Source organism: Cyprinus carpio, chromosome B16 (genome assembly GCF_018340385.1).
Source record: "Cyprinus carpio isolate SPL01 chromosome B16, ASM1834038v1, whole genome shotgun sequence".
In the NCBI taxonomy this organism is placed as follows: Eukaryota; Metazoa; Chordata; class Actinopteri; order Cypriniformes; family Cyprinidae; genus Cyprinus; species Cyprinus carpio.
In genome coordinates, this window is record NC_056612.1 from 16700938 (window position 1) to 16718562 (window position 17625).

Genomic DNA, 17625 nt, shown 5'->3' on the forward strand with positions numbered 1-17625 from the left:
TGAATGCACTTAATCAAGCCGCTGTTGCTTTAATTGATGAGTTTTATTTCACGTCATTGCGTTTGTACGCACGCTAGGTTTTGCAGAGTTACTTGCCCATCCTGGTGAGCATAAAGGAGACTAACGTTACTTTCAAAACCACTGAACAAAAAGATTACCTACATTCTGATCCTAAACATTTGAATGGAAGTGTACACTAGGTTTTGCAGAGTTACTTGCCCACTCCACTCAGAGCACCAAATACAGCGCCTGTGAGATGTCGAACCACAGGAAACTGAGACAGCGGGCCGAACAGGAACTTATAAACTCCAGGTGGCAGAATACGCTTACACACCTTCTCCAAAGCTGCAAATTCACAGAAAGTCATAATCTATATGCACAACAGCTAGTGTAATCAACCCATTTTGTTTTCTAAAAATGTAAGATAAACACACTTGAGTGGGGTAATTTAGTTGGGGTTTCCCTGAGACACTCCATTGCTGGTTTCTTCTTCCCTGCTACCAAAGAACCCTGCAAAAGAAAGCAGTTTTAAAAGATGCAACCATGAGTCAGTTAGAATGAGCTCTAATGGATTTGATGTAAACAGCATTTTAATATTTATGAAATCAAAATGTACTAGTATCGGGTTTGGAAATGGGTCCTAGACCCTCTTATACCCGCCCACATGTATCAAAGTCAAACTCTGATCTAAAACTGACTACATTTTTGACTGAGGAGCAGCTGTCACATCAACAAGCTTTATAGTGGACAGGTAACGTTAAGTCTAACGCAGCGATGCTTTAGGCTTCATCTTTATTTTTCTTTCTCTTTTTTATAGTTAAAAAATACATTTCTCTTTCTCTTGTTCACTTCTCTTCAGGATGATCCCAAAAGCACCTTTTTTAAAGTGTCTCGGTAGGAGACTGTCGCGGTGGCGCCGCAGCTCGGCGCTGCGTCAGCTGAAGTGCAGTCTTGCTGGGTTTACTCTGGGTCTGTTCCTCGCGTCAGTTTACGGGATGACAGCGCTGTACATCCAGAACCACGATCTCTGGTTCTGCATCATCACCACCGGCGTCCTCGCCGCTTGCGCGGGGTTTGGTACTGGCCTCTCAGACCGCGTGCGCACCAACGTCATGCTGATGTTCCCAATGCTGTGCTCGAGTAAATAAACAGCTGTCAATCTCTTTCTTAAACGTATACGGTGTTATATGTGTAAATTAATTTTTTGCTTATAATTTAATAGCCTGTTAACGCACGTATAAGTTGAGATATATTCCGGAGACCGGGGCTAGTCGTTCCGCGTTTTCTCTAAGTTGCTTATTTTTGAAAGAAATTTCAGTGTAGACCACTGATCTATAATATAGAAGCCTACTTTAAAGCCTTAGGATGAAAAAAAAAGAAATAATAGTTCCACCGTCTATGTCCACGAAAATAAAGAAAAAATAAGATACAGTTCACTGAAGACCCACATTTGACCTTTTGAACTGATGTCCATGTTGTCAGATTGGAAGCTGATAATTCATGAAACAGAAAAAAATTAAAAGGGTAACAAACATAAATATATGAATGTGAAGTTAACATGTAAAATATAAACAATTACGAATATTAGCTTGAACTGATAACAGAAATTTGAGTTAAATTGTACAATAACGTGTCACCTTCCATCTGAATGTATATAGTTTTTTTGTTCAGTTCAGAGTTTGGAGTGCAGAATAAAAAATATATATGTAAAAGTTCTGGTATTTAAAACTGTGTTTAGAAACAACTTACAAAACTACTTAAAACACTAGGATTGATTGGACTTTTCAAAACCTTGCATATACTGAGATACAGCCCTTCCTCGTGAGACAACCTAGCCCCAGCCTCCCAATAATCTACTTTAAATTATTTAAAATACTGTTAAATCATCTGTATTATCAATAGTCTATTACCTCTCAAGTTTTTTCTATTGTATTGTTCACCATAACACTTTCTCTGTCTTTGTCAGGGGTAAAAATTTCGTTCTTTTCCTCATCTGTACCTTGGTTATCCAAGGCCCAGTGAGCAACACGATGGAAAATGTTGAACGGGCTGCAGACAGTGTGATCTGTGGTGCAGAACTTGCCATGAACCAAACACAACAGCTCCTGCAGCGTCATAGATCTATTTTTTTCCAATTTAATTCTAACTTCTGAAACCCACTTTAAAAAATAAAAAAAATTCACCTCTTTCAAAAAAAGTAGAGAAATGATTTTGAAATTCACATCAGGGATAGTCCACAAATTAATATTATTCAAATATTAACATAGATCTATTTTTTTCCAATTTAATTCTAACTTCTGAAACCCATGTGAATAAGGTAATCAAGGTCTTCTGGTTTACTTGAAAACTACAGTAGTATGTTGTACATGTTTCTGTTTTGATATCCTGAAAACGTCTTTGTTCAGCGGCTCTGAGTAAGATAAAGCAGATGGCGAGGAATGCTCACTCAATGGCAGGCCGAGCACAAAACTTCATCAGAGCTCTGACGGAATCTGTGTGGCATGTCGGTGAGTGAATCAATCAGCCAAACATCCGGTAATGACATTGTCTGGGCAAACCCGCCTATATGGTCTTTCATTTATTTGCTGAGGTTTGAGGTCTAGGCATGTTTGAAGTCCCTTCCGTCTCTCTGTTTCCTTTTCAGCTCGTACTCTAAGAAATGTACTGCACTTCTTGGCGAATATTGGTGATGTGTGTAATGACAATCTGGGTTTGCCATATCAGAAGTGCACTAGGCTTTTTGACGAGGCCCGTGAGAACTGCATGGAGCTGCTCTCTGTGTTTTCGTTCCTCTGCCACCTCCTGGATGGATTCCAGCCTCTCTGTGGGCTCGCACGCGGTGCGTCTCTAGTATATGATTAGTTTCTTGAAATCCCTATCATTACACTCTTACAGGAAACCTTCTAGCCTCAATGCAATGATTCCTTACTGTAATTTACAGTATCCTGTTTATTTTCTGCGTCACATTGGTTTGGTTTCATTATATTTGGTATAATATATCTATTCTGCCATAGAAACTGGAAAAATGGTTCCTGTGACACAGAGTCCTAAGTACTGTTCATCTCCCGGCTCGATATAAACAAAGTTTATTTACAATATCTGTTCCTGTTGGAACAGTTTGTCATGCTTAAGTACCCTAAATGTTACAGGTTCAAGAGGGGTGGTTGTGTTCCCATGTGTATGTATCTCACACATTCCTCAACAGGATGACCATGATCTGACAGCAAATCTAAACATGAACTGTAGCTACAGAATCAGGGCTAATATAATTTCTTATAGCCTTATGGAGCCGAAATCTGCTGTTTAGTGTAATGCACTGAAAACTGATGTCATTACTAATTTTTTTTTTTTAAATGAGTCAGTCTGCACAGATTATATATTTTTAATTAATGCCTATTGTTTATTTTACCGGGCTTTTCCGGCAGTGGGACAGCTGTTCTGCATCTTACCATCATATATTGCTGACCACATCAAGAATGCTTTTGCTTTTCGTAAGTACAGCTCTTATGAGATTCCTTCTTTGAACAGTGATTTCCTGGCATGGAGTGATTCTTAACTTATTCAGTTAAAACTTATCCAGTTAAAGAAGCTTATTGTTTAGTTATTGCCATTTTGTTGTTTTTACCTCTAGCAACTATTGCAGCCTTTGATCAAATTAAAAAGGAGTTTGAATTCAACATTTCTACCTCCATCAACTTTGACCAGCTTCTGAACAACAGTCAGTCCATACAGGATGCTGCTCAGAAGATCATGAAGGAGGTGTCAGAGGAGCTGGGCCTCCTCCAGGAGCTCAAACTTCTACTGGCATACTTGGGTTTCTTCCTGCTTCTCTTCATGTATCTCCAGTATGTACTTCCTGTTAAAAACAAGAAGTTATAGTAAATACTCACACAAACAGAGACATATCCACCATGTCAGTTCTGTCACAAAATTATTGCAGAATTAAGTACAAAATTTATCTTTATTTAAAAATTTTTTTGTCAAAGCTAAATAGAGCTGTTCAGTTTTTAGTCCAAAAAAGTAGAAGTGAGTTATTGTTAATATATTTAGTTAATAATATTGTAGTTAATAATATTCCTCTATTGTGGAAAAGTATATCCATCAGTATTTTCATATTTTCAGTTGTTTTTTATGTGTTTGTGAACAGGGCCGTTTTGTACAAAAATCAGTACCTTCATAATGATAACTTTGAAAACATCTACATCACTGACCAGTTTATTGAGCTGGACAGGAAGCGCTCCAGACAGGGCAAAGCAGCTGTACTTCCCCTCAGCCACAGAGAAACTCTCGCCTACATCAGGCCCTGTAAGTGTATACTTAAATTACAGTGGGTACGGAACCCCCTTCAATTTTTCACTCTTTGTTATATTGCAGCCATTTGCTAAAATCATTTAAGTTCATTTTTTTCCTCATTAATGTACACACAGCACCCCATATTGACAGAAAAACACAGAATTGTTGACATTTTTGCACATTTATTAAAAAAGAAAAACTGAAATATCACATGGTCCTAAGTATTCAGACCCTTTGCTCAGTATTTAGTAGAAGCACCCTTTTGATCTAATACAGCCATGAGTCTTTTTGAAAAAGATGCAACAAGTTTTTCACACCTGGATTTGGGGATCCTCTGCCATTCCTCCTTGCAGATCCTCTCCAGTTCTGTCAGGCTGGATGGTAAACGTTGGTGGACAGCCATTTTCAGGTCTCTCCATAGATGCTCAATTGGGTTTAAGTCAGGGCTCTGGCTGGGCCATTCAAGAACAGTCAAGGAGTTATTGTGAAGCCACTCCTTCGTTATTTTAGCAGTGTGCTTAGGGTCATTGTCTTGTTGGAAGGTGAACATTCGGCTCAGTCTGAGGTCCTGAGCACTCTGGAGAAGGTTTTCGTCCAGGATATCCCTGTACTTGACCGCATTCATCTTTCCCTCGTTTGCAACCAGTCGTCCTGTCCCTGCAGCTGAAAAACACCCCCACAGCATGATGCTGCTACCAACATGCTTCACTGTTGGGACTGTATTGGACAGGTGATGAGCAGTGCCTGGTTTTCTCCACACATACCACTTAGAATTAATTAAGGCCAAAAAGTTCTATCTTGGTCTGATCAGACCAGAGAATCTTATTTCTCTGTTTTTTAGCAAACTCCATGCAGGCTTGTGTGTGTCTTGCACTGAGGAGAGGCTTCTGTCGGGCCACTCTGCCATAAAGCCCCGACTGGTGGAGGGCTGCAGTGATGCTTGACTTTCTACAACTTTCTCCCATCTCCCGACTGCATCTCTGGAGCTCAGCCACAGTGATCTTTGGGTTCTTCTTTACCTCTCTCATCAAGGCTCTTCTCCCCCGATAGCTCAGTTTGGCCGGACGGCCAGCTCTAGGAAGGGTTCTGGTCATCACAAACGTCTTCCATTTAAGGATTATGGAGGCCTCTGTGCTCTGAGGAACCTTAAGTGCAGCAGAAATGTTTTTGTAACCTTGGCCAGATCTGTGCCCTGCCACAATTCTGTCTCTAAACTCTTCAGGCAGTTCCTTTGACCTCATGATTCTCATTTGCTCTGACATGCACTGTGAGCTGTAAGGTCTTATATAGACAGGTGTGTGGCTTTCCTAATCAAGTCCAATCAGTATAATCAAACACAGCTGGACTCAAATGAAGATGTAGAACCATCTCAAGGATGATCAGAAGAAATGGACAGCACCTGAGTTAAATATATGAGTGTCACAGCAAAGGGTCTGAATACTTAGGACCATGTGATATTTTAGTTTTTCTTTTTTAATAAATCTTCAAAAATGTCAACAATTCTGTGTTTTTTCTGTCAATATGGGGTGCTGTGTGTACATTAATGAGGAAAAAAAAAACTTGAACTTAAATGATTTTAGCAAATGGCTGCAATATAACAAAGAGTGAAAAATTTAAGGGGGTCTGAATACTTTCCGTACCCACTGTATGTGTACATGTGTCTGTTAGCAGATAGTTAGCATGGGGTGAAGAGTCAAAAGGAAGAAAGAACGGAAGGAATGTTCATAGAAATTTAGATAAGTGAAGCTGAGGGGTTCAGAAATGTGGAGGAGGACCCTGAACTGAGAGAGAAGAATTAACAAGGAAAGATGAGAAAAAGTTAACAAGGGAAAAGTCAACAACTACCAAAGAACAGGGAATGCGTTTCACACTCTGAGAGACAGAAAATGCTGTTTACACTTGGTATTAAGATGCGTTTTGGTCGATCAAATCACAAGTGGACAACGCTAAAAACAGGTGTAAACGGGGTGTGAAACGTTTTAAGCTCGTCCACTTTTCACCACTTCCGTATTTGACCGCTCGTAGATGGTGACAGTGCCACAAAAGACCACCTACTCTCTGCCTACTGACCTAATACACGTGTAATCATTGTGAGACGTACAAGGATGTGTGTTTATCAGACGGGATTTAAAATTTGACAGGCCGAATCAGAAGTATTATTTTCTGATAAAAAGAAAAGAAACAACAGCGGTAAGTACACGCAGACGTAATATTAGTGTGCGATAACGTTAGCCCTCCTGCTCGTGTTTTGAGGTAATCAGCACCACGGGGGGTAATCTGGTCAGAAGTGGTCGAAAGTGGACAGAAGAGACGGATTAAAGCGGCAGCTGTAAACGGGTATGTGTCTTCATTGTCCACTCGTGATCCGATCGACCAAAACGCATCTTAATACCAAGTGTAAACAGGGCCAAAAGGTCAACTGCACTAAAACCACTTCTGGTGACCCAAAAATTGCATGTCTGTTTTAGGAAAAACTACAACTAATTTATGTTAAAGTTCTAACATCCAATCAAATTCTACATTGCTGTATTAACCTGCAAAATTTTTTAATGAAGTCCTTGCCCACAAAGGCTGCATTTTCTGTTTTCTATTTTAGTAGTTTTTAAAATGCACTATATTCCAGTGATGGCACAGCTGAATTTACACCATCATTACTCCAGTCTTCAGTGTCACATGATCCTTCAGTAAACATTCTAATATGCTTATTTGCTGCTCAAGAAGCATTTCTTATCATAGAACTGTTGAAAATTGTTGTGCTACGTAATATTTTTGTGGAAACTGTGATTTCATCTTCACCAGGTTCACAGAGACACACACATCTGGCTAAGACATAAACTGACTCTAATTATTACTCTGCCTCTTATGTCTCCTTCAGCCTCTCTGTATCTGACTGTGAGAGAGAGACGGGCTATAGCAGGTCAGGTGCTGTCTTTGCTCCGGTATATGGTCATGACTGTCATACTGATAGCTGTTGACCTCATGGTGTTCTGGGTGTTTGAGCTGGTACACCACCAGGCCCAGGGTGAAATCGTCACCCAAGGTACACAAGATGAAATCACAGCATGGTTTCAATGGTTTTTCTTTGTTGCATTTCACAATTTCACTAGTATGCCACTGCAGATTTAACTTATTATACTGGCACTTTCATTCTTAGTAATATTGACATGTTTATTCTTATTTTCACATTGCAATACATATTTAAGCATTTTTGCATTAAAAATAAAATAGTAATATGTCAATGATTTAATTACTCTCTATATATTTGTTATCTGTCTAGCATGTTCTACCATATATTTTACCATTTTAATTAATTTTGTCACCTCCAGCTCCTGTAGTGGTTGCAGTGAATGTGAATGGATCTGGTTATGCCTCAGATATCTTTCGGGACATCGCAGCCTCATTTGACATCCTGCAGAAAGGGAACATCACTGTGCTTAGCAAGAAATGTCTCATGAAGCCTTTGGAGCCAGACTACATGAGATACCTGCTCATTGGTACAACTACAATACCAGTACAATTAGACTTTTGTACAAAAAAAAAAAAATTATAACATTCATCTGTCAGTCTTGTGACTCCTAGTGGTCAAGACTGGAATAACAGATGGAACGTACAGTATTACAATCAAATCACAGCCACAACCACAAATACTAATACAAAAGAACTAACGTGCCAATGATATCTGTGTCAATTCAAAGTGTAACTTCTGTTATTGTACAACTGTGATAGTCATCACCACTCAGTGAAATAATACATATATGCAAAAATGTAACTTTTATTTGGTTATATGTCTGACCTTTGTCTTCCCTCCAAACAAAGGTCTTCTTTATGGCTTCACTCTGTTTACTGTGATTGCTGGTGGCTACGTCAAACGTTTACAGAGATTTGTGTGTGCCAGGTACCATACTGAAAGAGAGAAAGTAAGAAAACAAAAGATTAACCCAAATATAAAGCATTTTATCAATTATTTACTATGCTGGTCACCTTGAGACTTTTTTAATGCTTGTAAAATTTGATCTATAAAGAGAATTATGTCTCATCGAGGACAGGTTTGGTTGTAAAAAGACAATGACTGAACTAGTTTATTTTCTAGTTTGCTTTAATTATGAATTTATTATCAATATTAATTCAATTCTTAAAGTAACACAAACTTAGTGTATACTAACTGTGTGCATGTTGCAGAAGAGAATCCAGTACCTCCACAGGCATATTCTCACGCAGCGCGGGTCTTTAGGAAAAGCCCTACTGAGGGCTGTACAACGAAACAGGATAGACCAGCCACATGATGGCATTATACCAATATTGGCCAAACAGTGAGTATAAACCACTATATATATCACTGTAACACACTGACTTAAATCCTAATATGTAGATTTGCTGCTCAAAGAAACTATCTTATTATTATCAATGTTGAAATCAGTTAAGCGGCTTCTTATTTTTGTGGAAACCGTGATATATATATATATATATATATATATATACATACATACAGTATATTTGTAACAATGTAAAAACAATTGCCTTTTGATCAATTTAATGGTGAGTAAAAGTATATATTTCTTTACAAAAAAAAAAAATTATATGTCAGAATATTAGAATGATTTATGAAGGATCATTGGACACTTAAAATTAACAGGAATAAAGATATTTTATATATATATATATATATATATATATATATATATATATAATATATATATATATATATATTGCAAAGAGCTATAGTATATTGTAATAATATCTCACAAAATTACTTTTTACTTGTTACTGTTTATTAAATAAATACAGCCTTGGTGAACATTAGAGACTTCTTTCAAAAAGACAAAAATATTACTGACCCAAAACCTTTCAACAAAAATTGTCTATTAGGTATCTGAAGGTAACATTTTAAGCACTACCTCAGTGAATATTTAAATGAAATGAAGTGAAATAAATACACACACTCCTCATCTTTTTTGCAGCCTACCAGGGGGTGCCATCATAGCCAGGCTCCTGGATATCGGTAAAAAATCTTGCGTGGCCTGTGGGAAAGTGTTGAAGACGAGAGGTCATGATGACGAAGTGCATATCTGCCCTACCCCTCGCTGCACAGGCTGGTTTTCTTGATTTTAGATCATCTTTAACTGGCAAAAAGAAACAGACTATTAGACCAACCTGTTGGACAAAATGTTTTCCTTTCACAGGCCATTACTGCTCGCTGTGTTTCAGACTGATGGGGAATCTCTGTGCTATCTGTACGGCACCCCTCACATTCCACGCGGACCAAGAGCTGTATGTCACATGACAGAACAATGACAGACACAATGAAATATTTTTGGAATGAATATAACTTAAGTTAACCTCTGTCCACAGCATCTGTGGTAGCAATAATACCAAAAAAGACACTGTCGCTGTAAGCACACTTTTTTTCACAAGGACAAAACAGTCTTGTTTGTGGAATCGGCAGGTAAAAGGTGTTGAGGGCATATTATATATTATATAATTATTTACTAAAGAAACAGAATTATGATCATGCAAGAACATGTTTTGCATACACTACATAAACAAATTAAGTTCAGTTAGATCATTATTCAGATTAGCTTTTATTTTGCCATTTTGAAAAGGAACAGTAAAGTTCTACACATTAATGCTTACATTTGTGAGTTTCAGAGATTCCAGTGATGAGGAGCAAGCCAGTTTAGAGGAGACCGCTGTAACATCACTTCAGCCTGGCCAGAGCATAGGAGAGAAAAGAGGAAAAGAGAGGAAGGGAATAACCATCAGGTGTCCAGAGTAACTGAGCAGCTTGTTACATATTTTTGAGTTAACAGATGCATAGGGTATCTCTCAAATTAGCAGTCTTAACCTTTTGTCTTTTTTATGTCTGTTTCAGTATTTCCAATCAGGATCATTCTCTAGGGATCAACGGCCAAACCGGCCATCAAAATGTGGAGATTAATAACAGAGTTTAAGGTCAAAGCTGCTTTATGCTTTCGTAGATTCTGTGGTGTTGAATATAAATCTGTTATGTACCAGGAATGCCTATGTGTTTTATTTATCTACTTATTTCATTTTCTCACCTTGTCCAAACTGCAAAATATGTATACATGATGAAACTACAAATATTTTACAAATGTTACCTCATGTAATCTAATCACATCTGTCAAAATGCGGTTGGCCTGGTTATTGCATTTACATGGTTGACGGAGGAATGTCGAGTATGAGCTCCAGTCTCTTAACTGTAAAACACATACTCAAACTATTTCCATATTTTTTACTATTTCCACTAAGGCGGTACCAGTTGATTTCTGCGTGTGTCGCAAATTAACACTTATTCCGTGCACGACATATTCCCATATAAACTCTCAATACTATAAAAGCGTGAACATCACCCGGGTGTGAGTGAAGAGTGGGCGGGTCGAAGGCGCGAGGCAGCGCTGGTCAGGTGATGAAATACTGTCACTTCACTTCACCTGCTGTAGTTTCCGCACGGGACATAAAACAAGCCCAATGGCTGAACAGGTAAGCTTGACTTTTTGTTGAATTTAAATAGTTTATGTTTTAGATTAGTTTACTTACATGATCCACCTGTAGCTAGGCCTATTCGTCATAATTTCCCTTTGATATTTTGCAAATGCAGAAAATGAATTAAACCGTGCTTTTTATCAGTCTAAATGAATTTTCTTTAATAAAATATAACATATTTATACTTAATTTAATTCATAATTTGGTCAATATATGTGGACAAATAATCGCACTTGTGCAGTTCCAAGTTATTTTAAACAATATTATACATAAACAGTATGAATATTTTTGATGGTCATTTTAAAACGTTAAGACTAAAAAACGATTTTACTTTTAATTTGCTTTTATGTTTTTGGTTTTATGTCTTTTTTGTGACCAACGCCCAGTGAGTAAGTAGATGTCAGTCATGCTGAACAGTCGAGCATAGGAATGTACTGTAAGAGATAGAGGTAACAGGTCTCTACAGCTCCTGTTCAACAGCAAACAAACGGATTACAACTGATAAACTGAGGAATGCAACAAAGCCTTGCCATTATGTGTTGATATATTACATCAAAACTATTACAGTAAAAAAATACAAACCCACTATAAGCTTATAATTGCTGCCTGGAAGTGGTGCCAAAGTTACAACCTGTAAGTTATCTGAAATTCACAACTGGTGAAAGAAACTGAAACCTCAAATCGAGTTGAAAAGACAGAAAACGTGTCAAGTTAAATGAATGGACAAAGATATTAAGAGTACGACAATGGTAAAACAGTTTCTGGAGTCTACTGTATATAAATCTCTGGAATATAAGATTACAGTGGGTTTACTGACATTGTATATGTTAATACTAAACCACATTTTTTCTCCAAATGGTTTGATGTGCTTAGATAGATCTGAAAGGTGGCTCCTTTCTATGAGAGACGTTTCGTTTTAGCTGTGCTTGATTCTGAAACTATTCCCGCTCTGTAGTACACAGCTCTAGAGGTGGCCATAAACACCTTGGTCAAAAACTTCCATTCAGCTTCGTCTACTGACGCTGATACGCTCACAGCCCAGGAGTTCCAGAGCATGATCTCCAAAGAGCTGCCCACCATGGTGACGGTAAGTCAGGAAGACCCATAATCCAATTGTAAGATCACTTAAAGGGATAGTTCACCCAAAAATGAAAATTATGTCATTAATGACTCACCCTCATGTCGTTCCAAACCCGTAAGACCTCCGTTCATCTTCGGAACACAGTTTAAGATATTTTAGATTTAGTCCGAGAGCTTTCAGTCCCTCCATTGAGAATGTATGTACGGTATACTGTCCACGTCCAGAAAGGTAATAAAAACATCTTCAAATTAGTCCATGTGACAGCAGAGGGTCCGTTAGAATTTTCTGAAGCATCGAAAATACATTTTGGTCCAAAAATAGCAAAAACTACGACTTTATTCAGCATTGACTTCTCTCCCGTGTCTGTTATGAGCGCGTTCACAGCACATCCGGTTCGCGAACGAATCACTCGATGTAACCGGATCTTCTTGAACCAGTTCACCAAAACGAACTGAATCATTTGAAATGGTTCGCGTCTACAATAAGCATTAATCCACAAATGACTTAAGCTGTTAACTCTTTTAACATGGCTGACACTCCCTCTGAGTTCAAATAAACCAATATCCCGGAGTAATTCATTTACTCAAACAGTACACTGACTGAACTGCTGTGAAGAGAGAACCGAAGATGAACACGAGCCGAGCCAGATAACGAACGAAACATTGACTCGTTCTCGAGTCAAGAACCGGTTGCATCGGTTTTCGGATCACCGTTAGTGATGGGAAGTTCGGTTCTTTTCCGCGAACCAGTTCTTTCAGACAGTTCGATTCAATAAACCGGTTGAAGAAAACGGTTCACCAGTTCTTTTGTGCTCGACGTAATGACTTCATTGGCGATGATTGCCCTTGATTCAAGCCTTCGGTTTACCCGCGTTCATAACATTAGCACAGAATCAGTTCAGAATCAATCATCAAAAGAACCAGTTCGGTTAAGACGCGCTGTGTGTCAGTCTGCTTCACGCTGAATCACGCATGTGCAGTATCATCAGCTCCTCGGTTCTCGAATCGCACGCGTCCGACAGAAACGGTTCTTGACTCGAGAACGAGTCAATGTTTTGTTCGTTATCTGGCTCGGCTCATGTTCATCTTCAGTTCTCTCTTCACAGCAGTTCAGTCAGTGTACTGTTTGAGTAAATGAATTACTCCGGGATATTGGTTTATTTGAACTCAGAGGGAGTGTCAGCCATGTTAAAAAAGTTAACAGCTTAAGTCATTTGTTGATTAATGCTTATTGTAGACGCGAACCCTTTCAAATGATTCAGTTCGTTTTGGTGAACTGGTTCAAGAAGATCCGGTTACATCGAGTGATTCGTTCGCGAACCGGATATCACTAAACTGCTGTGTTGTGAACGCGCTCACAACAGATCCGGGAGAGAAGTCAATGCTGAATAAAGTCGTAGTTTTTGCTATTTTTGGACCAAAATGTATTTTCGATGCTTCAGAAAATTCTAAAGGACCCTCTGATGTCACATGGACTACTTTGGAGATATTTTTATTACCTTTCTGGACGTGGACAGTATACCGTACATACATTCTCAATGGAGGGACTGAAAGCTCTCGGACTAAATCTAAAATATCTTAAACTGTGTTCCGAAGATGAACGGAGGTCTTATGGGTTTGGAACGACATGAGGGTGAGTCATTAATGACATAATTTTAATTTTTGGGTGAACTATCCCTTTAAGTACATTTCAGTCTCTCAAAACCTATAATATCAACCTAAAAGCTATATTGCCATAATCAGCAATGGATTACTTCCATTGCTAACAGAGAACATTCTCAGAAATTTGGCAAAACAGTTCTTAGAATATATTTTCGTTAGCTGTTGGGTCGTTGCCATTTTGTCTAGGACAAACCAAAATAACAATGAAAATAAATATGAGATATGAAACGCAAATAGATTTTCTGGAATAAACACAATTATCATAATTTTTGTCCCCCCCCCCCCCCCCTTATTCTCTTCCAGACAGCAGGGGACCAGGAGGGACTTAACAAACTCCTGGCAGACCTGAACGTGGAAGAGGGGAAGGGCGTCACATTCACGGATTTTTGGGGATTGGTTGATTCTCTGGCCACTACTCAGTTCGGATTGCAGAGCAATGAGAAACAAGTGAAATGTGTGAAATGTAGTCTGATGTAAGACCGGCCCTGAGCAAACCAGTCTGATCTACCACAGCCCTGAGAAAACACGGCCAATCAGCAGCTTATATTACCCATCACTCTCTGCAGTACTGTACATGTCACTCTAATGGTCTTTTCGGAAGGTCTTATCATAATAAAGTGTTGTTACAGAGCTTCCTGAATGAATACCCAACAAGCCCTTACGACACGAGTAATCTCTACCATCAGTGTAACCTGAGCCACACCTGCCTGGCCAGATAACATAAGATCTACTGCCTCATTTATTTCCTCATTTGTTCTGGTGCTGCAGTTTTTTTGTATAATTGTGTACCTTTCAACCTGCCGAATCATTCTTTTTTTTCACTTTAGTTTTTAATATAAAAAATAGGAAATTTGATATGACAACTGTGATATTTTATGTAACTGCGGGCCACATGTCTGTTTGTGTAGACTGACATGCATTGCAAAAGTGATAATGTGAGTAAAATATATTGTAGATTGAAGTAGAGATGTGACACCACATATTCTGTACTGTATTTGACTTTATGGTAACATAATGTGATTATCTTTGTTGATACTATTAAATACATGCTAAAGGTTTCTGAGTCTGAATGATCTATAAAGTCTATAGGTGTAGTGAAAACACTCTGATAGACTGATAGAGATGGTCTTTATTGATCTACTTACTGTTTATTAATTCTGATGTTAAAGTGTCCCAAAGACCATTTTAAATTTCTATAAAATATATCAAAAAGCTATCAAAAGGAAACTTCATGATTATCTAAATGGAATCATAACTAACTAAATAAAGTCTTGATAACAAACCATTCTTCAGACTGGCAGACAAAATTGTGCAAGGATTCATGAGAAACATGAAAAAAATGGCTTTTTTGACCAAACGTGTTTAGGGTTCAGATCACGCTATATGTGGAGAATAATGCACGGCAATCAGTTTTTTTTTTTTTTTAAGTGGCATTTATTGGTTTTTGCAAATTAACTCTTCATATGTTTCCTGGGTAAAATGAATACATTGTACTGGGGTTGAAGGACTATGTTGAACACACCTTGTAGAAAAATTGTATAAAAGAGTGTGCGGGCAAAGACTCGGGAGATGCTCTCCTGAGCTTCTCAACTTCATTTTCTGACAATAAAGTCTTATTTTCTGGCATCAAAACCTCAAGACTTTGAGAGTGATTTCTCACAGCAGAGGCAGAACCCTCCACAATTACAGGTATAATATTATCGGATCCCTGAATTTCTTTTTCTTTCTTTTGGAAGTAATGCATTCCTCAGACGCTGCTTGCATTCCTAAAGAAGACCTGATATACCTAACCTTGAAACACTTAACATCTTCATTATTGCTGTTTAAAACTTAATTATTTAGCATTTAGCTTTGCTGATTTTAAGTTTTATGTTTATTGTTAAAGGGATATACTTCACCTAAAAATTAAAATTTGGTCAGTGATATTGTCACACACACCTACTGTATTGGAGCAGGGAGATTCAAATAAACATAGAACATTATTAAACAGAACACCAGGAAAGCACACATTACACTGGGGGTGAGACGAACAATACCGGACAGGAAAAGAGGGGCAGAACACAATTTAAATACACTGAAACTAATGGGACACACCTGGGAACAATGGAACAGAACGGGGAACACTTGGAACAAATGATAACACAATCAGGACAGGAACAGGAAGACCAAATAAGGAAATAAACAAAATATGGAGCATGTTGGGGAAGGGAACACACAGACACGGAACAGAGTCTGGCAGATATATATATAATAATGATTTAATTTTCTATTTTGGGTGAACTGTCCCTTTAACGGCTTTGTATTGTAACCAATAAAATTTTTATTGTTACAGCTGCCTCTTGTGAGATTTTAAAAACCAAGGCTTAAAGAAATCATTTACCAAAAATGAAAATTTGCTGAAAATGTACTCACCCTCAGGCCGTCCCAGATGAATTTGCTTATTCATTGGAACAGATTTGAAGTAATTTTACATCACATAATTTGCTATAACATTACATTACCAATGGATCCTTTGATTGTGAATGGGTGCCGTCTGAATTCAAGCAGCTGATAAAAATATCACAGTAATCCACAAGACTCCAGCACCATTTACAGCTAAAACAATCCAAAATAATTCTAAAAAAATATGTTGGTGGATTTTGATGTGAGAGGACAACAAGAAATTGACTTTTTCACTGTAGGAAGCATGACTATGTATTATATACTGGTGTTTTAGCCAGAAACAATGATTTAAAGTAAACACATCCTAATGATGAATTTGTTTCTTGCAAACAGGCAGCTTTTCACTTCAAGTCAGGAGTGAAATTGCATGTTGGTGCTATCTTTGGCACATTAATTTTAATTTTCAACAATATTTGATGTTCACAAATGCAATTTTATATTGACTACTGTAAAGGATCAAACTAACTTGGATGGCCTGAGGGTGAGTACATTTTCAGCAGATTTTCATTTTTGAGTGAACTAAGAACAAACACTTAGAAAAAAGAACTTGTATCAAAACACCTTAGCTTTACTGCAATTACCTGTCCCACGTTCAAAGTAGTGAACATCTATTTAAGAATTAGTTAAGCCTGGCATTCTAGTTTCTTGTCAATGCATCCACTCCTACAAAGACAAATAGACACACAGACTAATCTCTTTATGGGAATCCACCCACTCCTTCCAGAACATAAATCAACCAGGATCCGCTCTGTTATCTACAAAGCTATAAATATATAGGATTCCTAAGGTTTTCTATTTCACTAGGTGGAGCATAGAGGAATATTCATCAATCTCCCCCTTTTGTGGGTGTGTCCTTTTGACAAATTAAAAGCATTGGAAATGTTAATACCGACTCCTTAGATCACAAATGGAGTTTTTTTTTTTTAGAATATCCATCACGTTAATGGTTTTTTTTGCGGGCGTTTTGTTTTGTTCTCTCTCCACATTTGTCACTAATCACGCAACGCTGATGTCTTAAGTAATCCGCCGGAATGCCTTCTGTGTATGACAGATACCGGAAGTGAGACAAAAGTGTTTATTACGTTTAAAATATGAATATTTTTCTTACAAAAATGCATGGATTCACTACAGGAGCCATTTATTCACCCCCTGGAGCCGTGTCAGGGACGTTTTTTTATGGATGCGACCGCTTTATTTGACGACTTGTGGACTGTTCAACTGCAACACCATCTGACTGCAATGATAGAGCTTGGAATAGCCAGGACAATTTTTAATATAACTCAGACTGGATTCGTCTGAAAGAAGAAAGTCATATACAGCTAGGATGCCTCGAGGGTGAGTAAAACACAGACTCATTTTCATTTCTGGGTGAACTAACCCTTTAAACTGCTACAGCCCACAAATACTTTGACTTCCAAGTAGGGCTGTACGATAATGACAAAAATCATAATTGTCGATTATTCCCTTGAAATTGTAATTGCGATTGTTAATTACGATGATCACAATTTACATTGAATGGTGTTTATATCATTGTTTGATGCAACTGCATGCAGTCTTTTTATATGAAAATAAACAAACTGAAAACACTCTAACTGAAAAACTTTTAGGGCTTTTCTATAGTATTAAGCCTCAAATGTTAACTATACA

General features: G+C 37.9%; 2 protein-coding genes and 1 long non-coding RNA gene across 7 annotated transcripts; 2 read left to right on the forward strand and 1 right to left on the reverse strand.

Annotated features, from left to right (window-relative positions):
* Window positions 1-139: 139 nt before the first annotated feature.
* LOC122139986 lies at window positions 140-15660 on the reverse strand. Of its 5 annotated transcripts, XR_006156713.1 has the most exons (10): window positions 15631-15660; window positions 9925-9998; window positions 9445-9559; window positions 9232-9311; window positions 8087-8196; window positions 7614-7702; window positions 4212-4303; window positions 3687-3856; window positions 435-510; window positions 140-345 (listed from the first exon to the last, which is right to left on the reverse strand). It is a non-coding gene; the product is annotated as an uncharacterized LOC122139986 (long non-coding RNA). The 5 variants fall into 5 exon arrangements; XR_006156711.1 differs by lacking the exon at window positions 9445-9559 and having other exon boundaries at window positions 9257-9413; XR_006156710.1 differs by lacking the exon at window positions 9445-9559 and having other exon boundaries at window positions 9232-9413.
* Window positions 2259-10296, forward strand: dcst2 (DC-STAMP domain containing 2). The gene is made up of 13 exons (XM_042741130.1): window positions 2259-2507; window positions 2645-2839; window positions 3426-3491; window positions 3632-3845; window positions 4148-4305; window positions 7169-7333; window positions 7620-7787; window positions 8110-8210; window positions 8473-8603; window positions 9252-9382; window positions 9474-9561; window positions 9940-10053; window positions 10163-10296. The coding sequence occupies exons 1-13, from the start codon at window positions 2429-2431 to the stop codon at window positions 10239-10241; spliced, it is 1689 nt and encodes a 562-aa protein (XP_042597064.1). The 5' UTR covers window positions 2259-2428; the 3' UTR covers window positions 10242-10296.
* Window positions 10635-14594, forward strand: LOC122139985 (protein S100-A2-like). The gene is made up of 3 exons (XM_042741131.1): window positions 10635-10791; window positions 11750-11881; window positions 13840-14594. Exons 1-3 carry the CDS (start codon window positions 10780-10782, stop codon window positions 14011-14013), a joined length of 318 nt encoding a protein of 105 aa, XP_042597065.1. The 5' UTR covers window positions 10635-10779; the 3' UTR covers window positions 14014-14594.
* Window positions 15661-17625: the final 1965 nt, after the last annotated feature.

Bases quoted from the DNA above. Each gene is read 5' to 3' on its own strand.
- dcst2 (XM_042741130.1), top strand. From the start codon at position 2,429: ATGGCGAGGAATGCTCACTCAATGGCAGGCCGAGCACAAAACTTCATC. The intron at 3,492-3,631 runs GTAAGTACAGCT...TTTTACCTCTAG, and splicing joins CAAGAATGCTTTTGCTTTTC to CAACTATTGCAGCCTTTGAT. The intron at 9,562-9,939 runs GTATGTCACATG...TGTGAGTTTCAG, and splicing joins TTCCACGCGGACCAAGAGCT to AGATTCCAGTGATGAGGAGC.
- LOC122139985 (XM_042741131.1), top strand. The intron at 11,882-13,839 runs GTAAGTCAGGAA...ATTCTCTTCCAG, and splicing joins AGCTGCCCACCATGGTGACG to ACAGCAGGGGACCAGGAGGG.